The sequence below is a fragment of the Lontra canadensis genome, unplaced genomic scaffold (genome assembly GCF_010015895.1).
Source record: "Lontra canadensis isolate GAN:19392208 unplaced genomic scaffold, GSC_riverotter_1.0 scaffold24, whole genome shotgun sequence".
Lineage (NCBI taxonomy): Eukaryota > Metazoa > Chordata > Mammalia > Carnivora > Mustelidae > Lontra > Lontra canadensis.
The window spans coordinates 7,717,768-7,744,638 of record NW_022631018.1 but is presented as its reverse complement, the minus strand read 5'-3'; the positions used below and the strand labels follow the sequence as shown (position 1 = coordinate 7,744,638).

The following is a 26,871-nucleotide window of genomic DNA, read 5'->3' as shown; positions in this document are numbered from 1 at the left end:
TTATCATTTTCCATTCCAACTGCCATCATGCTCTTTGGATCCTTATGACCTCTCTGCATAGCCTCTTGAATGTCCCTGTCTCTGGTTGCTTCCCTGTTGCTTGCATACTTTCTGCCAGCCTCATGTTCCTAAACTGCTACATTCATCATAGGATCGATATAAACTTCTGCTCCTCACAAGAATTATTTCTCATGGCATCACCAGAGAAGACCATTCAGCTTCTACCTGAACACTTCCAGTAATAGGAAATTTCAAATTTTTAAGGCAGTTGGTTTCACTGTTAGACTCTAGGTTCTCTACATGTTAGAAAACTTTTTATTAAGTTTAGCCAGTATTTCTGTCTTTTTAATGGTCCTTGTTGTGGTCACACCAAATATGTGTTCCTCCTACCTTTATTAGTTTAATCATCAGATATTTAAATGCCTATTTGTATGCCAGGAACTCAGCTAATTACTTAACACATGTTCTTCATTTATCCTCAAGCAACAATGTATGGCTTTACTGTCCCTGTCTTACAGATGAGGAAACTGAGTTTCCTCAGTTTCCCTGATACTGAGGGACACGCAGCTCATAAATGGTAAAGCTAGGATTTTAATGTATCTCTAATTCTAAACTTTGTACCCTCACCATTATACTGCACTATCGTCCACATAGAAAATAAGGCTATTAACAGTTGTGGAGAAAATAGTTACACGAATACATGATACAGAGATGGGAACACGGATTGTAACTTGCACAGATGTTTAGAAGTAGGAAAAGTGGCTAAGGTAGAATGACCACACTGGCAAGATCATGTTGGAAAGGATTGGTAAACAAAATTTAAAAATGAAGATCATGTTCAGGACCTTAGAGTCAGTCGGCAGTCTTCAAGCCTGACCACACATTAGAATTAATTGAGGAGCTTTTTGAAAAATACAAATATTCAGGCTCCCTCCCAGAGGTATTAATTGGTCTAGGGTAGAGCCCAGAATTTAAAAGCACTAATGTAGGTCATGAGGAACCATTGAAAATTAAATGAAATACACTTAGATTGAAAGGCGTTGCTCAAAAATGTTCATTAATGGATATGCCAGCCAGAAAGACCTCTAGAGAAGAGCCATAGCATCCACGTCATCCACCATTTTATTAAATGGTTTACAGGGAAAAGAAATTTCTGTATTTAGGTTTTAGAATTATAGTATATGATGGAGAAATACATAATAGATAGCATTTCATATAAAATCCTTTAGATTTTATTTAATCACAGATATAATAAATCAACTACATTCATGTACGTATAGCTTTCAGATCAGAATTCAGAGGGAGGTAATAAGGATAGTGCAAGTCGTAAAAGTAGGGACTTTAGCCCAAGTTTTAGGGATCTGTAGCAGTTGAATAGTATCTGTACATCCATTCAGTCTTAATATTTATTGACAGCCTATTTGGGGCCACACATTGAGTTGGTACTGAACATTCAGTGTTAAAGAGAGCAGCTGTAGTCTCAGATAATGATGGAAAAGTAGGGATTTTAGACCAGAAAATTAAGAAATATAGTAGATGAAGGGCTTCCCTTAGATTTCGTCCAAATTAGGATTATACGCTAGCGATAATGGATAGGAATGGCTGGTAACATTTTTTGTAATTCTGAGCTATCATATTCTTAACCACACCCTTCCTTCTTCCTCAGGATTTGTATTCCCAAGTATTCCTTAGGATTTGTATTCCTAAAAAGGTGCCATTTAACTCAGCATCGTGGCTAAACTTCTTAAAAATAACATGGAAGTATTAGGACAGCCTTTAAAGAATAATTACCTTATCAGCTAAAGAAGTTTTTTCATGTGGCAGAACCTGAATTATTGGTTCATAGGTATTAAATTTCTGTAGAGTGGAGACTGTCATTTCCTGATTGATTTAGGACACTGGTAACTGGTTGAGCAGAGAGCCCGATGTGGGACTCAATCCCAGGACCCTGGGACCATGACCTGAGCTGAAGGCAGAGGCTTAACCTTCTGAGCCACCCAGGTGCCCCAGGACACTGGTAACTGGGAGGAAGATTTTTACATTACATCTTCTCTATTTGAATATTTTACTGTAAAATGTACTATTTTCTAATTTAAAATAGTTTTTTAAAACTGTATAGTGACTCCTCTGATTTTTCTAAACTTAGTCATATGATGAATTCATTAAGAAAACTGAAGCAGAGCTTAGCCGAGATTTGGAAACATCACCAACAGCCAAGCCTCAGATTAAAATGCTCTCCTCAGCTTCTGAAAAACCCAAGATCAAGCCCCTTCCATTACACAGGTAGAAATTTGTGATAACTTATCTATATTCTGCCTTGTTGGAGAAGTTTGTGTAAAGCATAAAGAAAGACTTTTAGTAAAGCTATCTTTTAAGTAACTGTGAAATTGTAGAAGTAAAAATATTGGTTAATATTTTCACTGATTTGTTATGTATGATACAATCACAAATCAAATGTATAATAAGGTACAAATTTAAAAATATATTTTGAATTCTGAAATCTGGTGGTTGCAATGAAAATAATATCCTCCAGTGTTGCTAGTAGTAGCATTTTAAGTTGATATAGACCTTTTAAAAAGCAGTTTGCCAGTGTTTCAAAAGTAAAAGACAATCTGTAACTTTTGACTCAGTAATTCCACTTCTGAATACCTAGCTTGAGAAAGTACGGGCTATCAGAAGTCTCTATTTGCATGAATATGTTTATCATAACATCCTTTATCTTAATATAACACATTAGAAGCAATCTTTATGTCCAACAATGGGTGACTAGCCCAGTAAATTATGGTTCTTTCCAGGGATAGAATATTATGCAACCAGTTAATGCAAATACAGAAGATATGCTCGAGTATATAAGATAGTGCATTAAAAAAGTCAGGTTGCTATATTTAAAATAAATTTTGAACAGTGAGTAGGGGGTAGACAGTCAGTGGGGACTGACAGATTGGGGCATTTGAGAGAGAAAGGCTTGCATGAATGACCAAAAGCAGTAAGGAGTTTGGCATATCCTAGAAATTGAGCATATTAAGATGTTGCTAAAGTTAGAAGAGACTGGAAAAATAAAAACCAAACTGTGAAATCTTGAACTCGCTCATTCTTAGTAATTTCTACTGCACTTTTCAGAATAGATGAAGACTTTGAAGGTTTTTAAAGAAAATGTTTAGGGATTTTTTTTTTGTCTGTTACAGAAATAATGTAGACTCAATATAATTAATTTCACATTACCCGAGTTTGAATCCTGGTTCCAATACCAGCTAGCTATTTAGTTTTGTCAGACAAGCTACTTAATCTGTCTGTGCTTCGGGTTTTTTTAATAGGGATTTATATCCCTATAATAACATGACTAATTAACTTGTTATGAGAGTTAAAAGACTTAACTTAGAACAGAGCTTAGCATACAATTAACACTATGTATTAGTTACTATTATTATTATTTGTTATTATTATTATTAGAATACTGAGGGAAGCAGTAAAAAGAAGAAAAGTTTAAATTATATACCCAACTACCTGAAAATTGCAAATGTCAACAATATGTCTTATGCTTAGATTTTATTTATATTTTTCCATTATATTATAAATTGTAAATCTTATTTTTAGATTTCTACATAATATACTATTGCATGCTTTATAGTTTTATTAATTAGGCTATTGGAGGATTTTAACAAGAGAATGATGCAATCACACAGAGAGATCTTTCTGACTATAACTACTCTGTGAAGGAAAGGTAGGAAAGAGTAAGCTTAGAAGCAAGGAGAACAGGAGTCTAAGCCAAGCCTCAAATAAAAAGTGGTTATAAGAACAGAGATAGGAGGTATATTTAGAAATATTTAAGAAGTAGGGGGCGTTTGGCTGGCTCAGAGAGTAGAGCATGCAACTCTTCATCTCAGGGTTGCAAGTTTGAGCCCCACATTAGGGGTAGAGTTTACTTTAAAAAAAAAAAAGAATTTATTCTTAAAATTTCTTAAGAAACATTTAAGAAGTAGACTTGACTAATTAAAGTGCTAGATAGTGAAGCAGGAGAAATGTAGAATGACTCCCAGGTTTTCTTTTAAGTAGTTGGCTGGGTCAAAGTTCCATTAACCTAAAAGGAAAAGTCAGATGTTCTTTTGTGGGAAGCTTATGATTTTGGTTTTAGAATACTAATTGTGAGGTGCCCATAGTTCACCTAAGGGAAATTATCCAGGAAAGATACCAGGGTGAGATATATGGGGATGGTCAGCTAAAGATGGTGGTTGAAACCACAAATATAACAATATCACCCAAAGAAGATATGCATTCAGAGAGAATAAGAGGGATCCAAGTACCAAACATGATAAAATAGCATTTAAAGGCATCATAAAAGAGACAGAAGTAGAAGGCAAATACTATGACTTCACAAATAAAGAGAAAGCAAGAAAATGAAGAAGGTAGCTAGCTCTTCCTGTTAACTTAATAAGAGAAGACAACAGCAGGATGTGGAAGAATGAAGAATTGAGGGTCAAAATTTTGAGGCTCATAGCATCCTTACAAGCTAAGGGGAAAAAATCTCCAGGTTGAAGAACCAAAGATTATAGGAAAGAGAATGTATAATTGAGGAGTACCATTATTGAGACTGTGGAACTGTGTGAGATTTTAGGAAGAAAGAGATTCAAATAATCAGCTTTGAATAAGGGTGAAAGACACCCCTTTTTCTTTCTTGGAGACGGGAAGAAAGGCTACAAATATAGATATATTTGTAGGTGGGAAGTTTGGCAATAAGAAAGTTCATGCTGGTGGTCTCTGTCTCACTAAAAGAAGCAGGATTATCTAATCAGAGTGATAAGGGCCAAAAACAGGCTTAATGAAAGTGACAGGGCAGGGCGCCTCCTGTGAAGGAGAAATTGTCTTAAGACTTGACTACTTTTTGTTACCAGTTATTGTAGTATCAGCGGTACATTTATTTCTACTCATTAATTTTCTGTTTCAGATCTGAAACAGCAAAGAACTGGAAATCACTAACCGAGTCAGAACGCTCCAGAGGATCATTGGAGTCCATTGCTGAACACGTTGGTATGTAATTAGAAAAAATAATTGTGCTTTGTCTACATAGACTAAGGATTTATCCAAGTGCTTACACAACTCTACCTCTATAGCTTTTTGATTGAAAAATAAATTTCTTAAAGATAATAATTATTGAAATTTTAAGTTACTTTGATATTTTAAAGTGATTTATTCGCTATATATAAATTCTGTGAATAAGTCTTTATTGTCCCAAATTTGTGATAAAAAATGAAGCATAAAGAAATTAATCTAAAATGGCTAAGTGTATCATTGGCAATATTATCAGATTTTATAACTGAGTATATATTTTTTAGCCTATACTGTTGTTCAGAGTTAAGTGGTCATATATATTTTTTTCAACTTAATCCAAAGAAAGGTAAGAATTACTGAAAATAAAGTACAATTCAATGAGAAAATAAAACTGATGCATAAAAAAGCCTACTTACAGGCAATGACAAAATAGAGATTTGAATTAAAAACTTTTAATTCTTGGTTTGTTAGCTCATCACATCTTTTTTTTTTTTTCTTCTGCGATTTTAGCTCTTAAAATGCTATTTTTGGGGTGCCTGGGATTGAGCTCCACATTGGGCTGTGTGCTCAGCAGGGAGTCTACTTAAGGATTGTCTCTCTCTCTCTGCCCCCTCCCCCAACTTGAGTTCTCTCTCTCTCTCTCTCTCTCTCTCACTCTCGCTCTTCTCCCCACATAAATAAATCTTTATTTAAAAATTCTGTATTTGCAGAAATAGTTTTCTTTTTTCTTGTGTTTTTATTTTTTTTTTTACATTTGAGAGCTTAGTTGAAGTCTCCAGGAAAATCCATTCTTCTCGAAGTATATATAGAAGTATATTTGTCCTTCCTTCATTGTTTTTCTATATGAAATATGTATGTAATATCCATTGTACAATTCTGGTTTTGCATGATTTCAGGATGATCATGCAAATCAATGTCTTCATAAACTTAGAGCCATTTTTCTTCACTTTATAAGTTAAGACGACATTTAAGAAATTATTTCAAACTTTAAATTTTCAGTCATTCTAAATGTTCTGGTTATTGTTGGTACAATATGTTCTCTTAAAGGAAAAACTTACTTTTATAAATAACCAAAACAGGTTATAGTTATTGACCAGAGTTTTTCCTCATAAAGATTTGGCTTTTATTTAGCCTTTGGTTCTAGACGTTGAAAGATTATAATTAAATAATTTTGATAATGATTTTTTCTTTTCCTTTAAGATGCTGCATTGGCAGGTTCTGAGAGATCGATATCAGAAAGGTCTTTATCTGCATATGCAAAGAGAGTGATTGAATTGGATAGACAGACAGAAGAGCATTTTCATACTTCATCTCCAATTCTTAGATCATCAAGGAGAACCAGAGCAGAATCTGGAGATTCTCTAGAAAATGTACCTTCATTACCTCTTCTCAAAGAATTGAATGCCCCTAATAGAATTCTGGATGTGTCAGATGCCCAAGAAGACTCTAGTCAAAGATCAGAAATAGAAGAAGTAGACTATACAAAACTGAAGGCGCGTGTGATTGAAGATGCCTGTTTGAAACAATCTGGGAAGTCTGATGTCTTACTGAAGCTAGACCTGGAACAGGGAGATTCATCTGAAATTCTTTCAAGGAAAGATCTTCCTTTAGATTCTGTAAAGGTTCAAGAAGACTTGGTTAGATTAGCCATTGAAAATCTTCACAGAAGGGAGTTGAAAGAGAAAGAGTCAGATCCAGATGTGGATCATAGTCCGAACATCCAATCAGAAAAAGACATTCCGGAGCAAAAGAATATAAAGGAAAGGGACTTGTCTTTGTTAGGACATCTTTTTGCTCCTAAAGAAATATCATACTCTGAAGATTTTGAAGTGTCTTCTTTTAAGAAAGACATTTCAGCTGAATTGTACAAAGATGATTTCCAGGTGTCATCTTTGTTGTCACTCAGGAAAGACTCTCAGTCTTGCAGAGACAAATCACAGCCAACCGGGAACTCTACAAGTAGAGCCATTAGCTTTGGCAGTGATGATGAAATCAGTGAGTGCCTCAGTGAGAAAAGCCTTTCTGTTCATAGCAGTATCCACTCAGAGAGGCTGTTGGAACTCAAGTCCCCTACTGAGCTTATGAAAAGTAAGGAGCACGGTGATGTAGAGCATGAGCAGGGAGTTATGGAATCCCCTTCCTTCATTTCAGTTTCTGTGGCAGATGAGTTACATAATTTCCACATTGGTGATAGGGTGTTGATTAGCAATGTTCAGCCAGGAACTCTTCGATTCAAAGGAGTGACTAGTTTTGCTAAAGGATTTTGGGCTGGAGTGGAGTTGGATAAAGCTGAAGGAAATAACAATGGAACGTATGACGGCATTGTATACTTTGTGTGCAAAGAAAAACATGGTATTTTTGCTCCTCCTCAAAAAATATCTCACATTCCAGAAAACTTTGAGGACTATGTAGACATAAATGAAGATGAAGAGTCTTACTCAGATGGACAGTATCAGTACTATAATCACGAACAGAAAGATAGAGTGGATTCAAAGTTTGATAGAGAAAAGGAAGCAGTTAAGTATTTTGATGAGAACTCTCTACCTAGTATGCATGATATAGAAGCCTCACTTGATAGAAGCCTTAAAATAGAAACAGACAACATTCAGGACATTTCTGGGGTACTTGAAACCCATGTTCACCAGCAGTCTTTGGTGGATTCACCGATCTGCTCAAAGGAAAACAAAGACCTTGTTTCTCCTGCCACAGAAAAGGTTTCCATTGTTGTAGAAGGTGATATTTTAGATAATAACTTTTCTGAAGAGTTAAAGAAGCAACAGCAGTTTACAGAAAAGGAAGAGAACCTATATCCCGAGGTGTCAGAAAAGCTTTCTACTCCGCTTCTGGATCTTTTAACGAGAGAAAAGAACCAATTGGAAGCCCAGCTGAGGTCATCACAAAGTGAGGGAGAAAAGTCAAAGCAACAGCTAGAAAAAGTCAGCTTACTGACAGACAGTTTACTAACAGTCTTTGTGAAGGACACGGTCAGTCAACTACAAGAAATCAAAAAAGCTAGGGATGAGAAAATCCAGCTTAGCAATCAGGAGCTTCTTGATGATGATCAAAAGAAAGTACCACCCCAAGCCCTATCCCCAAATCTTGAGGAACAGTCATCAAGTGTTCCAGCTTGCTTCTTAAGGTCTGAATTAGAAGATGAAAAAGAAGAGATTTCTTCACCAGATATATGCCCCAGACCTGTAAGTATTTTATCTAGACAGAATGTCAATTAACTTTATCTTTGTAGCACATTTTAATTCTGTAGCTCCTGATAGGTTTTTTTTTGACGTGTTATTTATTAGATAAAAATCATGTACTAGTTCTTAAAGGCCTTGTTGCTGTTTTTCTGTCTGAAGTATAATTGTTCTCTGTTACGTCATGAGTGGTCACTATAGGGTTGTCACAAACACTAGCAGCTTTATGCTGGATTGGTGACCCTCAGGTGCTCTCCACAGGTTAGAGTCCCTTCCACATTCACTGAACAGATTTATTCCATGGAGCTTCCTAGTGGTTCTCAATCCAGTTCCTTTTTTGCCTATGAAATTATTTGTCTACCTAGTTACTCAGTTACCTTGTGGATATTACCAGTTGTGATGTTGATTCTGGTAAAACTGAAATATATCCACTGTGACATATACTCAGACCGTCAGCTTACTTAGGTTGCCCATGGACAGTTGAACAAAAGTAATGATTTTGAGTAACTTGAGCCAGATAATCACAAAAGGTGAGAAATTTCCTATAAGATTTCCATACCCCACAGACAAGAGTCCCTCAGAAACAAAATAATGATGATTCAAAAAGAAAAAAGCAATAAACATTTTATAAATTTCAATTTTAAGTCTTATATAAGCACAATTATGGGTTTTAGGATAGTTTTTTCTTAAATTGTTGATTAGTAGTCACCATAATGTTTTGCTTATAGAGAAGTAATAAAATATAAATAATATATTTGGTTTATCTTTAAAAAAAAAAAAAAACCCAAATGAGTGATCTGAGGTCACTAAATGGTGCTCTCTTTGAATGGTTCCATTTCTGTAGGAGAGTCCAGTATTTGGTGCCAGTGGGCAGGAAGAACTTGCGAAGAGACTTGCCGAACTTGAAATCAGCCGGGAGTTCCTGAGCGTGTTAGGAGATGATCAAGACTGGTTTGATGAAGACTTTGGTTTGAGCTCTTCTCACAAGATCCCCAAAAATAAGGCAGAAGAAACAATTGTACCTTTAATGGCAGAACCTAAAAGAGCTCCCCAGAAGCCATGTGAAACACTATTGGCAGTCCCACATACTACAGAGGAAGTAGAAATTCTTGTACATAATGCAGCAGAAGAACTCTGGAAATGGAAAGAATTAGGTCATGATCTTCATAGCATTAGCATTCCTACAAAACTGCTTGGCTGTGCCAGTAAGGGTCTAGATTTAGAAAGCACTAGTAAAAGGGTCTACAAACAGGTATGTAACATGGAAGGATAATTTTAATTTTTAAATTTATCTCCATTGTCTGAAATTTGGATTCTTAGCCATTTTGTATTGTTTTATTTTTCCCTATCAAGGCGGTTTTTGACTTAACAAAAGAGATTTTTGAGGAAATATTTGCCGAGGATCCCAACTTAAATCAGCCTGTCTGGATGAAGCCATGTCGGATCAACTCCAGTTATTTCCGACGAGTGAAAAACCCAAATAACCTTGATGAAATCAAGGTAAACTGCAAACTAGAAAGTATCTCCTTTGTTTGACTTGCTCTTCATTTATGCAGATCTTATAAATGCATAAAAGCAGGTACCCTTTTGTATTATTCGCCCTCTGTCCTCAAGGCCTGTCGCATAGGAGGTATTAAATAAATGTTTGTTGATTCATTGAATCCATAAGCAGTGGAGGGATGGGGGAGAGGGAATCCTGAATCCTCAGGATTTTGCAAAGCATAATTTGAACAGTCATTTCCTATATATACATAGTTTATAATACTTAAGAAAAAATTAGGAAATAGGGAGATAACTTACTGTGATTCATTGGAGTTTTAGGTAAATTTTTGGCAATTTAGAGATAGGTATTCTAGGAATATACCTGAAAACATGTCATATATCAAATATGCCAGCCCTAGACAGATGTTAACCTTTCCATTTTTGATTTTGGAGGTTTTGAATTAGTAATGTGGCTTTGAAATATGTGGGATAGTAATATGATATATAAAATATAGTGTTTCTAAGAAGTCCCTGAAAAGATTAAGTGCCCTGAAGTTACAATGACTCCCAACAAGACTTTAGAGTCACATTGGTAGAAATCTCTGCCTGTTCACATGTTTCTTTAATATATCAAAGGTTATATTTCCAGTGCAGTGCCTCTCAAATGGTAATGTGAATATGACTCATCTGGGGATTTTGTTAAAATGCGGATTCTTACTCAACAGGTCTGGAGTAGGACCCGAGATTCTGTGTTTTTAACAGGCTCCTGAGTGATGCGAATGCTGTTGACCCTAGAACCACTCTGAGTAGCAAGGCTCTGAAGTTGTGTTTTCCAGACTTTATTTGATCACAGAAAGCTCATTTTCCCTATAGCTAGCATACCTCCAACTATAGTTGATCCTTGAACATCGTCGGTGGTTAGGGATGCCAACCCCCTACTCAACTGAAAATCTTTAGCTACCAGAATAGCCTACCAGAAAGCTTACCAATAACATAGTTAACACATATTTTGTATATATATTATATACTGTATTCTTAAAGTAAGCTAGGGAAAAGAAATGTTATTAAGAAAATCTTAAGGAAGAGAAAATACATTTATGGTACTGTTATGTATTCACTGAAAAAAATCCGTGTATACGTGGACCCACACACAGTTCAAACCCATGTTGTTCAGGGCTTCCCTGTACTCATCTTACTGCTGGATTTTCTTAGTCATCGAGGAGTGTATGTGGTCTATTAAAATACAGTAGGGGCTCCTGGGTGGTTCAGTGGGTCAAAGCCTCTGCCTTCGGCTCAGGTCATGATCCCAGGGTCCTGGGATCAAGCCCCGCATCAGGCTCTCTGCTCAGCAGGGAGCCTGCTTCTCCCCCTCCCCTCTTTCTGCCTGCCTGTCTGCCTACTTGTGACCTCTGTCTGTCAAATAAATAAAAATAAAAATATTTTTAAAAAATACAGTAAAGAACATACACAATATTCTGATATATAATGTGGAAGCATTGCCTAAGCAATTTAGCCTTTTTTTATTCAAATATAATTAACTTATAACATGTTATACAGCTGTACAGCATAGTGATTTGATATTTGTATCTGTTATGAAAAGGTCACCATAACAAGTCTAGTTAACATCCATCATCACATATTGTTTCAAATTTTTTTGTGTGATGAAAAATTTTAAGATCTGCTATTGCAGCAACTTTCGAATATACAATATAGTATTAACTATAGAGAGCTTTTGAAAATATTTTATACTCATAGAACATCAACAGATGTTTATGAAATACAATATGCTTACTTCGAAGTTCGGCAAGCTATGGCCCACAGACCAAATGCAGCCTACCACCTGTTTCTATAAATGAAGTCTTATTGGACCACAGCCACACCCAGTTGTTTAAATATTGTCTATGGCTGCCTTCCTGCTCTAACAGCAGGGCCAAGTAGTTGTGACAGAGACCACATGGCCCACAAAGCCTAAAATTTTTACAGTCTGGCCCTTTACCGAAGTTTGCTGACCCTAGCTTAAATTGAAATAAGTAGTACCCCCCCAAAAAAGTTTTCAAAGATTAATTTGATTCATTAAAAAAAAATAAAAAGACTTTAAAATTATTTTCAACTTTGAGAAATAGAGTATCAGAACCTCCTGGGGAGCTTTTTCAAAACACTGGTGTACTGCATTCTTTCAGCCCTCCAAAATTGCTACATCCTTGAGAGAGAGGGGTGGTAGAGTTTGGGGACACATTGGTTTGAGAATCTTCTCAAATGATTCTGAATCATAAATGTATCTTTTCCCCCATTAGGAACATTGTTTTTTTAACAGAACAACCATAAAAAGTAGTAAAAACCCAAATTATTTTGTTAATAACAGAGAACAAATAAGTTGAAATAAGATACAGAATATATATATCAACAGTCATCCCATGCGTAAATCTTTATAACACACAATGATGCTACCCATCAATTTCAATATTGAAATGGCATTTTGTAAAGTTTTTTTTAAGGGTGATAGTTTAAATATTGATACTAAAATTATCGTGCTTTTTATACTGAAGTGTTGATTAGTATTTTTTTAATTCAACATACTCAGTCATGGTGCTTCAAAATAAACTGTCCTAGCCAAAGCCTGTACTTTGCTCACATGGCATTGTTTCCAACATTTATATGGGATTTTTTCAGGTGCAGAGATTTATTTTATGCTTCCTTTGGTAGTTTTGCCAGCTTGAAGTTAGCTGAGGGTGGGTTCTTGGGTAGAGGGGACTCTAAAGTGATTTTTCTTTGCAGATTCATCAGTGGGTTTTACTTTTGTGTGTTGGGTAAAAACAAAAATTCTTTAAGTGAATAAAGTATGAGCATTTGGAATGCTTTTGTCTTCAAAATGCTAAGTGGAACAGTAAATGGAAGAATTTGTTGTGATTTTTAAATTATGAATGTCATATTCTTAGCATAAATCTCCATTATGAGCACTAATTCCCAGGAACTTGGTTGTTTGTGTTTCATTCCGTCCTCTTATTTTCACAGAACTTCATAGCCACAGAAGTACTCAAGTTGTTTAGTCTTAAAAAGGAGCCAAACCACAAAACAGATTGGCAGAAAATGATGAAATTTGGAAGAAAGAAAAGAGATCGAGTGGATCATATCCTGGTCAGTGCGTATAACTGAAATATTTTTATTTTTATTATCTCTTCTAAAATCGAGATGTATTTAGAGTCTAAAAAGAAGGGGAAGGTGCGCCTGGGTAGCTCAGTAGGGTAAGCATCCAACTCTTGGTTTTTCTGCTTAGGTCATGGCCTCGAAGTTGTGGGGCCGAGCCCGGTGGTGTTAGGCTCTGTGCTTAGTGTGAAGTCGCTTCAGATTCTCTCTCCCTCTCTTTCTCATTCACCTTCTCTCTCTCAGTAAAAAGATACCAGTGTAGATTCTGGGTCCAGATTGCCTGAGTTTAAATCCCTTTTCTGCCACCTACCTGGTGCGTAATCTTGGACAAATTGTCTAACCTCTTTATGTCTCATTTCCCTGTCTGCAATCTGCCAGTACAATTTTTAAGAGGATTAAATGGATGTATAGAAAAGTTCCTTGTATATAACTCAGTAAATATTAGTTGTTACCATTTTGTCATCATTATTATCCAGAGCTTTAGCTGGATAGTATATATTCCATTTTGCGATATATTTTTTTAGCATTAGAAAAATGTTTATCAAGGTGTTTTGGCTTGGTGGGTTAAGCACCTGACTCTTGATCTCAACTCAGGTCTTAATCTCAGGGTTGTAAATTCAAGCCCTGCATTAGGCTCCATGCTCAGCCTTTAAAAAAAAAGAAAACTGTGTGTCAAACAAAAAAGAAAAAGGAAAGGAAGAGAAGTCTTTCTTCCATAAAAGATCATTAACTAATTGCAAACTTTAGGAAACTCGTTACTTCATTCAGGTTTTATCTCTGAACATTTTCATTCTGGACTTTCTGTCTTGTTTACATTTATATTCATGTAATGAAAACTAGTGTAATACTTAAATTAACCCATTTTCCCCAAGTATATGCCTTCCCATTGCTTCATGTGCTCAGTAACAGCTACACTAGGTAAACATTTATTTAGTGTTTTATAGCTTGCCATTCCTTTTCAGGCTTTTTTCATGCATGAAAAGAGTGGCAAACTATAAAACATAGTAATTATATGAGGTAGGAAGGACTCCTGTTATTCTGTTTTATAAATGAGGAAGTTTAGACTCAAAGATATTAAGTGACTTGTCCAGCAAATGAGAGCCAAGATTTTAACCAACTAGTTCTTTGTAGATCCTTGCGTCTCAAGAATAGTAACTTGTTCTCCTATTTCAACAGTGGCTTAAAGTTTGAGTTATGGTTAATTTCCATAATTTTACTTCCAGCACTTCTTTAGTAATTAAGAAAGCATATCAGGGGCACCTGGGTGGCTCAGTTGGTTAAGTGTCTCCCTTTGGCTCAGGTCATGAGCTCAGGATCCTAGAGTTAGCCCCGCCTGGGGCTCCCTGCTCAGTGGGGAGTCAGCTTGCCCCTCTCCGTCTGCCCCTTCCCCCGCTACTGCTCTGTCATTCAAATAAATAAATAGATAAATAAAATCTTTAAAAAAAAAAAGATTTTATTTATTTGAGAGAGAGCACAAGTGGTGGGTGGGGGAGGAGCAGAAGGAGAGGGAGAAGCAGACTCCCTGCTGGGCACAGACCTGGACCTGGGGCTTGATCCCAGGACCCTGAGATCATGACCTGAGCCAAAGGCAGACACTTAACCAACTGAACCACCCAGGTGCCCCTCAAATAAATAAAATCTTTAAAAAAAAAGATGAAAAAACTATGTTAAGAAACATTCATTTAGGGCGCAGTCGTTAAGCGTCTGCCTTCGGCTCAGGTCATGATCCCAGGGTCCTGGGATTGCGCCCTACATTAGTCTCCCTGCTCAGCAGGAAGCCTGCTTCTCCCTCTCCCATTCCCCCTGCTTGTGTTCCCTCTCTCACTGTGTCTCGCTCTCTGTCAAATTAATAAATAAAATCTTAAAAAAAAAAACAAAGAGAGGGGTGCCTGGGTGGCTCGGTTGTTAAGTGTCTGCCTTGGGCTCAGGTCATGATCCCAGGGTCCTGGGATTGCGCCCTACATTAGTCTCCCTGCTCGGCAGGAACCCTGCTTCCCCCTCTTCCACTCCCCCTGCTTGTGTTCCCTCTCTTGTTGGTCTCTCTCTGTCAAATAAATAAATAAAATCTTTAAAAAAAAAAAGAAACATTCATTTTTCCCTCTATCAATTAAACTGATCACATCCTCTATAAATCATCTCAGTGTACACATTTGAGTGGAGAACTGTGCTGATGAAGGACTGATGTGACAGTAGTAATGAAGACAGGAGTAGAGCCTACCTTCATGGCTTTTTGCTGCCAGAAACTAGCCATTGATACATAATTTACACACGTAATTCTAAATTAAATGATAAAAATAGAGGAATGGGAGCTGTTGTAAAAGCATAAGCCAGAGGAAACTGATCTAATGAGGATGGTCAGGGCAGGCTTCCCTGAGGACATTTGATCTGAGATCTTTTTTTTTTTTTTTAATATATTTTTTAAGATTTTTATTTATTTATTTGACAGAGAGAGATCACAAGTAGACAGAGAGGCAGGCAGAGAGAGAGAGAGGGAAGCAGGCTCCCTGCTGAGCAGAGAGCCGGGCGCGGGACTCGATCCCAGGACCCTGAGATCATGACCTGAGCCGAAGGCAGCGGCTTAACCCACTGAGCCACCCAGGCGCCCTTGATCTGAGATCTTCAAGATGAATAAGCATCACCTGAATTCTAAGATCGAAGAACAGTTCAGGGGGAGCAAACCACATTCACCAAGCCCTGAAATGAGGAGGAGCATGATTTGAGCTGAAATGTTAGTGGTTGAAGGTGACATGAGATAAAACTGGAGAGGTAGAGTCTGTATTCTCCAGTGCTTTGTAAGCCATGTTAAGGATTTTGGATCTTAATGTAAAAACAAGGAGTTTAAGAAAGAAAAATTACAAGATCAGATTTCCAGTTTTAAAAATGCTGGGAGAGTGGGTTGCCTGGGTTAAGCATCCGACTTTTGATTGCAGCTCAGATCATGATCTCAGAGTTGTGGGATCGAGCCCGTGTCAGGCTCCCTGCTCAGTGGGGAGTTGGCTTGAGATTCTCTCTTTCCTTCTCCCTCTGCCCCTCCCCCCAAATAAAAATAAATAAATCTTAAAAATAAATTTTAAAAATGTGTCTATATCTATATCTCTACCTCCCCAAGTAGATGCTTCAAAAGAACTAAGTGTGGTGGAAAACAGACCAGCTAGAATATATATTATAATATAGAATATATAGAGAAAATAGAATATTCTATATATATATAATTATATAATATATAAGCTAGATATAGCTTATATGGCGAAGGTGGCTGTTTTTTAAAGCAAACCTTCTTAGCTAAGTTTCTTTTGAGTATGTGTCAAAGTAAATGAGGAAACTAGCATCGTGTGCCAGTTGAAAATGACACGGAGAATGAGGGCCTACTACACATGGCCTCAAGCTAGTTACAGACAGCTTTGCCTTCACACGGTTATAGAAATGTCATCTTAATAGTGAAAGGATTAAATACACTGGAGTAGGAGGCAGTAACATGGAGGCATCTTCTAACTTGAATTATTAATCAGAAGTGACAAGTTATGTATCTCACAAGTGAACAGTAAGCAAATTGGTTTGTGGCTCTGTGTTAGATGTACCAAACAATATACTGTCTTTGGAAGGCAGAGGCTTCCAATGGTGCCAGATAGGGTCACTTAAACAGTAACATCTGTCTCTCTAGCAGTTCTCAGAAAATTCTCAAATAAAAAAAATTACTTTTTATTGTATAAGATTATTATAGCTTGGATGAGGGTGACATCTGTGTATAACAATTCAAGAGATTTCGGAGTTGGGAAACAGGAATGCATATATTACGTGAATATCCCCTTTGCTGGTCATAAAATACTTTTTACCTTCCTACAGAGAGAACTGGGCCTATGTAACTTGTTTCAAGAGTTTTTCCCCCACTCTTAATATGCAGCTAAATGGTACTGTTAGCTCCTTGAGTTAATTATTAAGAAATACTAAATAAACTTCCCTCCCACAATTAGACTTAGCCAGCCTCGCATTTGGAGATCTTGATGTTTTTGCACTTCAGAGAGATTGAGATTCAAAACAACAGTTCTTTTAAAAGATTTATTTTTTTAGAGAGAGAGAGAGAGCACACATCGCACATGCCAGCATGGGAGGAGGGCCAGAAGCAGAGGGAGAGAGAAACTTAAGCAGACTCCGTGCTGAGTGCTGAGCCTGTGGCAGGGCTCGATCTCAGGATCGGACCTGAGCAGAAACGAAGAGCCAGCCGCTTAACCAACTATGCCACCAAGGCACCCCTCAAAACATCAATATTTTATAACATGTGAACCAAAAATTCTTCCCTTAGTACAAAAGAAGAATCATGTTTATTATGAAATAATCAAGATCATTTTAGAAAATTTAGAAAATACTGATAAATCAAAAGAAAATCATGATAATCTCATCATCTAGATAACTTTTAATATTGTGATGTATGGTCTTATTTAGACAGAATTTTTTTAAACAAATGAGATTATCTCTTTATTGTGATCTGATTCTTTTTTCTTAATAAAATGAACATTTTTTTTATCTTGTCACTAAGGTCCTCTATTTTATATCACTTTTAATAACTTTATACCATTCTGTTTTCCTAGAAATACAGTAATCCATTGAATGGATGTACCATTATTTAACCAGTCAATTTTTTTTGCTCTTTTAAACAGTGTTGTAATAAACACCTTGCAGCATGAGATCTTTGTACTTATTTCCAATGATTTCCTTAAGATAAACTCCTAGAAATAGAATTGCTGATTAGAAGTATATGCAGAATATTAAGGCTTTTGTATGTGTGGTCAAATTCTTCTCCAAAAGGGTTGTACCAATTATACATACTTACTGGCACAATACAAGAGTGGAGGTTCTCGCCTTTGCCAGTACTAGCTGTTTACCGATTTTTAAATCTTTACCAAAAGAATGAGCTCATTCTGCTCTAATTTTGTCATTAACATGGTTAATTTTTTACCTGTTTGTTGGCTATTCTAAATCTCTCGCATGTTTGGTATATGTGCTGTCGAAGCAGGCACTCTTTTGCGTGTTTAATCATAAAATATTTCAAAATTCGAAAACAGGACAGAAACCGGTTTCTGCATCCTCCTCTTTAATTTAGTCCAGTTTCTGTCTTCCTAAAGTACATACTTGGAATTAGTTCATTAATCTCACTAACTTAATGCAAATGCTTTATTTCCGCTCTTACTCTTGGATTACAGTTTACATAAATATTGAATTCTAGGATGATAGTTCTTTTACTTCAGCAATTTGAAGGTACTTTTTTATTGTAACCTGACATCTGTTGTTGGTCTTGAGAAATCTGCCAACAGTCCTTTACGGGGAATCTGTCTTTTCTTCTTGGTTTCTGTTGGAAGATTCTTATGTGTTCATTTTACGGTTTCTCTGGATATGTCTAGATGTGGATTTCTTTTTTTTTCCTGCTTTGGATTCACTGTGCTTATTAAATCTATGGATTCATATCTTTACTGAATTCTGGAAAATTCTCAGCTATTGTCTCTTAGAATGTTTCCTCTCCCCAGTCTCCAGTTCCTTGTGTCACTTTTCTGGACATACCTTTGGCCCTGTTCTCTCTTTCATCGCTCTTAATTCCTCCACTAAGTAGATGTAACAATTGCTGCTTTTTAAAATTCCTATTTGTCCCAGTACTTAAGATTTTCCTCTTTTCTCAAGATTTCTTTATGCATTACCAGTACTTTTTGTTATATTTTATCCAGTATTTCTGTGTTTATATAAGAGGTTTTTTGCATTATCTTACTCTACTGTTTGCTGCCGGTGCTGGTGGTGGTGGTTTGTTTCAATATACTATAGGAGTTTTTCAAATTTTATTTCTAAGTAATATTTGAAAAATTTAAAAGAGCAGAAGACAGAGGTTAATATTTTGGTCAGCCCAATACTATAGGTAAAATGAAGCCATCTTTTCTTTTAAAATTGATGGTTTTTATTGTTCTTCTAGAGCTTTGATTGTTGGTAATTTTGCTTAGAATCTTAAGCTTTTAAAGATCCTGAAACTTCCTGAGTCTCATTTAGTATGTTTGGATGTAATGAACTGCACATGTTCCCGTGGATGTTAATGCCACTAAAATGAGAAAACATGGCTTAGCAGTTAAGAGCAGGATCTGTGGAATCAGACCTCTTGTAAGGTTTCAAACTTGTCTCTCCCACTTATTAACAATGTGACTTTAGGTAAGTCACTTCTCTGTCTCAGTCTCCCCACCTATAGCGTGGCAGCCTCAGAGAGTTGTTGTAACAACCAAATGAGGTACTCTGTGTCCTAAGTGGCATATAGGAAGCTCTTAAAAGTACTAGGTATTATTAATATAATCATTTGTATTGATATACAATCATTTTCTTACTTGATCCCCCCCTCCCTGCCTGCAAACAGCCAGAGTCTAAATTATGTCAGTTAGAACTTGGGTCAGAAATTTGACTTGGTGCTAAGAGATATATAACTATGAAGATACTGGGTTTAAGTCGTGAAAAGTCCATCTTTTTATTAAAAATGTATGTGCCCTTCAACTATGGTAGTTTAAATCTGCCACCGGTGCCTGGTCTAGCATTCTTAATAAAAGCACTTTGGGGGTGCCTGGGTGGCTCAGTGGGTTAAGCCTCTGCCTTCGGCTCAGGTCATGGTCCCAGGGTCCTGGGATCGAGCCCCACGTCGGGCTCTCTGCTCAGCGGGGAGCCTGCTTTCCCCCACCCCCCGCCACTCTCTACCTACTCGTGATCTCTCTCTGCCAAATAAATAAATAAAAATCTTAAAAAAAAAAAAAAAGCACTTTGATTCAGAACAAGGAGACACGGTCACCTCTACCTAAAGATCCGAACAATATTAGTAGATTTAAATCCCAGAATGTTGTGGCTCCATCTTTCTATATTAGGTCATATAATATGTCAGCCATATTGTCAAGTTTTTTTGATACAATTTTCTAACCAATTCCAGTATTTTCTTTCATCATGCTGGTTCATCACCATCAACATGCAGTCCTGTGTGATAAAAGAAAAGATTATTATTAGCACAGAATTAAATCATGTAAAAAGTTTAATTGGAAAAGGGACTCTGATGTGTGTATGCATAAATACTGTGCTTCACAGCAGTTAAGAAAGAACTAGAGGAAACTCTTCACATATTTGCCTGTTAAAGCATTATTAAAAAGGACCCTCTGAGCTCCCAGGAGCACCTGTGGCCAGTTCAGATTAATCCAGTCGGTTATTTCCTATACATCTGCTGTGTGCCAAGTGTGATACTCTGGGCACTGGGAATACATGAGTGAAACAAAGCAGACAAAATGCAAGGAGCTTTCATTGTACTGAGGGAGACATAAAATAAGTTAAATATATAGAGGCAATAAGGGAATATTGGGGGTGGCAGTTTTAGAACGGATGGCTAGGGGAGGTCTTGCTGAGAAGAGGACACTTGTTTAAAGGACTGAGGGAAACAAAGTGAGCCAAGCGCTCATGCAGGGGAAGAACATCTGGGAACAATAAATAGGACCGTGATCACTGGGGGAAAGTCACTGGGTATAGAGCAGAGTGGGGAGTCAGAAATAGTAGGAGATGATGTTTCAGAGGTATTGTGTGTGTGTGTGTGTGTACGCGCGCACAGACGGCCAGATCATGTAGGGTCTAAGAGGCCCTTGTAAAGACTATAGGTTTTGCCCTGAATAAGACTGGCAGATATTTAACGATTGAGCAGAAGAGTGACGTGATGTGACGTACATTTAACAGGATCTCTGTGGCTGCTATGTTGAGAGTAGACTGAAGGAATGGTAGCAGAGGTGGGGGCAAGGAGACCAGTGGGATATTGTAATAATCCAGGCAAGTGATAAGTGGCCGGAACCAGTTTGGTGGTATTGAGGTGGTGAGAAATGGTCAGATTCTCGACATATTTTCAAAATAGAACAACGGAACTGCTGATAAATTTAATGTGGCATGTAAGAGACAGAAAGGTAGTAAAACGGGCACCTGGGTGGCTCAGTGGGTTAAGCCTCTGCCTTCAGGTCGGGTCATGGTCTTAGGGTCCTGGGATGGAGTCCAGAATCAGGCTCTCTACTCAGCAGGGAGCCTGCTTTCCCCACCACCCCTGTCTGCCTCTCTGCCTACTTGTGATCTCTGTCAAATAAATAAAATCTTTTAAAAAAAAAAAAGAAAGTAAGAACAACTCCGTTGGTTTGGTGGGGGCAACGGGAAGGATAGAATTGCCATTTGCTGATTTGAGAAAGACTGAGAGGAACAGGTTAGAAAGGAAAATCAAGAGTTCTGTTTTGAACATAACTAAAGTTGAGGTGTCTGATAAACATCCAAGTGGAGACACCAAGTAGGCAGTTGGATGTATGAGTCTGGAGCTCAGGCCAGAGACCTGGGCTGGAGATAGGAATTTGGGGATGATGGACATGGAGGTGGCCAAGTGGCCAAGAGAGTGCAGACTAATAGAGAGGAGGTCCGGCAGCTGATTCCTGTCACACTCTAGTGTTTCAGGCATTCAGAAGGCATTCAGAAGATGAGGAGGAACCAACAAAGCAGACGAGAAAGGAGCAGCCAGTGAGGTAGAAGAAAGCCAGGAAAGTGTGGGGTCTTGGAAGCCAGGTGAAAGCGTTTCCAGGAGGAAGGAGGAATTAACTGCATGGGCTATAGCTAATTGGTCAGGTAAAATAAGAACTGAGGATTTACCGTGGCATTTAGCAATATGTAGGTCTTGACTGATCTTACCATTAATGTGAGTAATCTGGGATGTGCGAGGTCAACGCTGGGTTTCAGTAGCTTTCAAGAGGGAATGAGAGATGAGTGAGAGCAAAAGTAGTTATTTCAAAGGCGGTGTTTTTGGTAAAGTGAAAGATGGAGGGGGTCATGGTGACAAGGTAGGGGTCTTGTAGCTTGAAAGAAATAGGCTGACAGGAAAAATTCGCTAGAGATAATGGGACGATGCAGAGGAGCGCGGAGGGGCTGCGGGAGCGGCGTTCCTGTGGCAGCGCGGGGGGGTGTCCGCACCGTGGGCGGGTGCCCTCCCACGGAATCTTAGCACTTGTGACGCGATAGACTACTGTGCTCAGCGTTTTGTGATACACGGTTGCTTCCTCCGTACGAATGTGCAGAATAATTTAGGGACTCTTGATCCCAGCTCAGGTCTTGATCTCGGGATGGTGAGTTCAGGCCCTGCACTGGGCTCCACATTGGGCGTGGAGCCTACTTAAACACAGAGAGGAAAAGAAAATGTATGATTGAGCTGTCCTTGCTCAGACCGGGAAGGTCCCTAATCAGTCTAACTGTCCATGTGTCTGTGGCATCATTTGAGGTGAGTAAAATATAAAGAATGTTTTTTAGACAGAAAGGCCTCCATTAGCCAAAAAAAGAAATCTTTCCTTCAGCTCCAGTTCCCATTCACTGTCCCGTTACCGCTTCACAAGGACATCGATGAATTTGTAACTTAGGTGAGCTAAGAATATGTCGAACTATTTTTAGCAGTGCATCCTCAAAGTGTGTATGTGTGGAATGAATGACAAGAAGTTAGACCAACTTTTGTATATCCTTTATACACAGTAGCCTTGGAAAATCTCTCTCCTGTAGGTAGAATTGCACTTAAAACCACAAATCCTGGAGTGAAAGCATCCAGCTAATGACTGAATCTTTGTTACAGCGTAAGATCTGATAAGGTGCTAGGTAGATAGCTCTTGAGTTTCTGCTTACTGTTGGAAAGTTCTTTCTCATAGTAAGCCTAAAAAGATTTTCATATAACTAATTAGAACTTACTTCTACCGCTTTGGGGTTTTATAATAATTTTAATTCTTTCTGCATGCCTTTGAGGCAGCTCTCTTGTTCTACCTAAGTCTTTCCTTCCCTGTTAAATGTTGGTATTCTCTGCTCTTGTCTGATAGTATTTTTAAGTTCCTTCAACATTTTCAACTTTACTTTTTTCAGTGTCCCCCTTTAGATACCATGCTCAGAATTAACCATGTGATATTTCATGTACTGATTTATTAGTGCAGTCATATAGCCTCCTCTCTTTTTCCATTAATGCAGCTTATAATCACATTTGTTTTTTGACTACATGAGTCTCATGAGACTCAGAAAAACTTGGGAAAACCTCAAAACCAGAGGGCTTTTGTAGTTATTTGGAGGGCCCAAATATAGGACCTTATTCTTTTCTTCCATCATCTTGTTAAATTTGGCCCTTTGTTCCAAGCTACCAATACATTTAAAAAAAAATTTTTTTAATTTTTTTATAAACATATAATGTATTATTAGCCCCAGGGGTACAGGTCTGTGAATCACCAGGTTTACACACTTCACAGCACTCACCATAGCACATACCCTCCCCAATGTCCAAAATACCAATACATTTTTGAGTGCGTTCTTCCAACATAGTTCTCTCTCTCAACCTTGTGTTACCTCTAAAATTCATCCAAGTCATGGCCAAAAATGATGAACTGGATACAGCTAAAGACAGCTTTTAGTGCTCACTAAAAAATCCATGGGCCAGATATTTAACACATTCTATTTGCACCGTCCTTGTCACTGGGAAACAGAGTACAGTTTTGCCAAATAATGAAATACCAGCAAGATGGATTGGGAGCACAGAGGAAAAAGCTCCTGAGTCTTTCAGGCAGAAGCTTCCTTGCAGGTTGGTGGTAATTTTGTCCTTTAATCAAAAAAGCACAAATCCATTTTACTGACCTATTTCTGTTTCCCCATCTTCTCTGCAAGGATATGGTGGAAGACCCTGCCCCATGCTTGCTGAAATCTGGCCACGTTTAGTTTCCCACATTTCTCTTTCCTGCCCGCCTCATACCCTGTCAAAATAAAAGAAAATGAAGTTAGACTTTTTAATGTAATGTAATTACATTAGACTAAAATTACATTAGTCTAAAATTAGACTTTTTAATGTAATGTAATTTATTTATATACTATATATTAACTTACCATACGTGTATGATACATGGGTAAGAGCAAGGGAAATGTGTAATAAGACAGAAGAGGCTCCAGGAGCCAGAACGGAAGAAAATGGAGGCAGATCTGCAGGCTGTGAGAACCCCTTGATTGCTACATTTGCAGTTCGAAGTTGGGGCTTTGTGCTTTTGGATGGCCAAAGCAAAACGGAAAGCATGATGTTGGTCCTCACCAGCTGAGAGAAAAGCGGTTCTTGCTCTAAGGAGGAGCAAAGCTTTTGCTAAACCTCAGCGCAGTGAGGCCCGTCGTCTGCACGCTGAGACCGCGGATCTTGTCCCAAGCCTGTATTCTCCTGTGAGACCAGCAACGATTTCGTCAGGACTGTGCTTCCTGAATTTTGTCAGTGGGGAGGAATTTGCTCAAAGAAAAGGTTTAATGTTAAAGACGGAGAAAACCTCTAAAAAGCCGGGCAACTTTGGACAAAATTCATGGGGATAGTAAAGCTTTTGGGGACACCCCTGTTAGCTTTCCCAGAACAGGGTTCTCCCTCAAAACCAGTTTGAGAAGTGTTGCATTAGGCTCTTGCTTACAACCTCCTTCAGGAGAGCATCACCAGTTCCTTGGTATGTTAATAACATTCCTTACACATCCATACAGAATGATTCTTTGATCAAATAAACATAGAAACTCTGAATTAAACAAGTTTCTTTACTGGTGGACTTCTATTTAATAAGCTAATGTACAAGGTGAACCTCCCAGGTGGGGTTTTCTGAAACTTACTTGACCACGGAGCCCTTTTTGGTGGCATATCTGTTCATGGATCATAAATTAGGGAACAAAGGAAATGGCTATTTGGCAAATCTTTCAAACCCCCTCCTCCACGAGAGAGCATGTGGCAGCCACTGTGTCATATATTTGTCTTCCCTGGCCAGGGGCACCTGTCGAACAAAGCTGTTCTTCCTTCTCTTGCTCTCAGACTCCAGGGCCATGGGCTCTCTCTCCCCCAAGAGTTTTCTCATTTACTCATAACAGGAAGCAGAGTACAGTTCCAGTCTTTGCTTCCTCTACCTTTTTCAAGATGAGACTATGATCAGAGCAGGCCTGGCATTTGTGGTCACGTGGCTTTTTCGCCAAGTTAGACTTCTGGTTAGAGACCCTCCATCGCTGCAGTTTGACTTCACTGAATTCCTCACTAGATCGGGGTTTACAGTCCACTTTCTGCTCCTGGCCTCTGTGCCACACACGGTCTCATTGTGTACTGTACATCTCTTATGTGTCTTTTACGAGCAGTCTTTAAAAATTATAAACAAGCAAAAAATCTTGGGCAAATATATAAAATCATAAATAATAAATAATAATGTATTTTTAAAATACTCTAATGAATATTTAAACTTCATTTATTTATAATACTCTAGAATCACATTCAGTATTTTCTTTGGATATATGCATTTTATATTTGTAAATCCATATACTAATAATTTACATGCTTCTCTCCCCCTTAAATCTTTACACGTTTGCCTATATTGTCATAGACAACAACATACTTGTAAACCTTAATATCTATAAAATACTGGAATATTGTCAGATTCCATTTTGACAGATTTGAAGCCACTTTTATTCATCAGTTGAGTCTTTATTTATTTATTTATTTATTTGACAGAGAGGGAGAGAGAGATAGAAGAGAGGCAGCACAAGCAGGGGAAATGTCAGGCAGGGGAGAAGCAGGCTCCCCAGTCAGCAAGAGCCCAATGCGGGGCTCGATCCCAGGACCCTGGGATCATGACCCCAGCTGAAGGCAGCGGCTTAACCGACTGAGCCACCCAGGTGCCCCAAGTCTTTTCAAAACTACCTTTTTCTCTGACTAATTGCCTTGGGCTGTATTCTCATGGGAGTGGGATGGGAATATGATTAATATGAATATACAATGATAATATCAATACAATCAATTTCCTAGCTTTTATGTGACAATAATTTTCTAACCTTCCTGTTCTCTAAATTCTAGGTCCAGGAGCTCCATGAGGAGGAGGCACAGTGGGTGAACTACGACGAGGATGAGTTGTGCGTGAAGATGCAGCTAGCCGACGGGATCTTTGAGACCTTGATCAGAGATACTATTGATGTTCTGAATCAGATCACTGAGAAACAGGGGAGAATGCTACTTGTGTGACATCTTGCAAATAAACCGAACACTGAGTGCTAACATGAGTCCTGGGCCTTTCTGCCTCCTGATACACACCCCATCTCCATCATAGCAAGAGCGCTTCTGGACTTGTTACCTTTCCTTAAAGACTACTGGTTCGGAGTTCATGGGACGATGAGGTATATCTGGTAGGACAGCCTTTGCCTTTAGAGACTGTCTGCTGGATTAGTTGGTGATTTTCGGTGGGCAGGGCTGCACTCCTGATGTTGACACACAGTATAATCCTCCACCTCTTGTTACCACCCCTACTGGGTCTCAGATGCGGGCTGAAAACAGCAGACTTACCTCTTAGCTGAGACAAGGCTAACACTTGATTGAGTCTGAAGTCGGGCAGGAGAGGTATATAGAATTCTGCGTCCTACCATTTTTTGAAAAGTAACCCTGGTCTACACCATGAAAGTCATAAATGGACATTATAGTCTCTAAACAGTATTAAACCCCTCACCACTTCCAAATAGGCAAGTCTGAGAACGTGTGCCTATTTCACATTCTGGAATTCCTTTCAGTTCTTTTTGAAGACCATTTTCTTCCATTTTTGCAGTTGAGAAGCACCAAGTGGACTGTCGAGTTAACAGAAGTCAATGGTAGCCTTGTTTTCTGAGCACCATCTAAAGAATTTTAAACCTTTGCATTATTTTTAGTTTTCTCTGTGTGGGCATGAAAACAAAGAATGCCCCAAAGGACTGGACCCAAAGGACTGATGCAGGGCTGGTTCATCTACCCCTTCTTCTCTCCCTGCACTTTTCTTACTCCCTCTGAACCTCTACGAGCTGCTCCTAGAGTCACAGATCCTCAGGACCATCTCAGGCATCCAGGCATGGCAGAAGTGGAAATAATTCATTTTGGCCTTCAAACTTTCAACTCCCATCTCTCCCCAAGAAGTCAGAGACGCTGTTACTTGAATGATTTAGGAAATGAGTGTGTGCA

At 38.2% G+C, this 26,871-nt stretch overlaps 1 protein-coding gene across 5 annotated transcripts in view; it reads left to right on the top strand.

The window, feature by feature from the left end:
* CEP350 (centrosomal protein 350) overlaps positions 1-25,949 on the top strand; it is a 151,024-nt gene extending 125,075 nt beyond the window's left edge. For all 5 annotated transcript variants that reach the window (XM_032862723.1, XM_032862726.1, XM_032862724.1 and 2 more), the window contains 7 exons: positions 2,147-2,283; positions 4,943-5,025; positions 6,247-8,243; positions 9,082-9,489; positions 9,591-9,737; positions 12,732-12,854; positions 25,747-25,949. In XM_032862723.1, the coding sequence (XP_032718614.1) occupies positions 2,147-2,283; positions 4,943-5,025; positions 6,247-8,243; positions 9,082-9,489; positions 9,591-9,737; positions 12,732-12,854; positions 25,747-25,911 (3,060 nt within the window). In that variant the 3' untranslated portion in view covers positions 25,912-25,949. The remainder of the gene's footprint in view (positions 1-2,146; positions 2,284-4,942; positions 5,026-6,246; positions 8,244-9,081; positions 9,490-9,590; positions 9,738-12,731; positions 12,855-25,746) is intronic.
* The last annotated feature ends 922 nt before the right edge of the window (positions 25,950-26,871 follow it).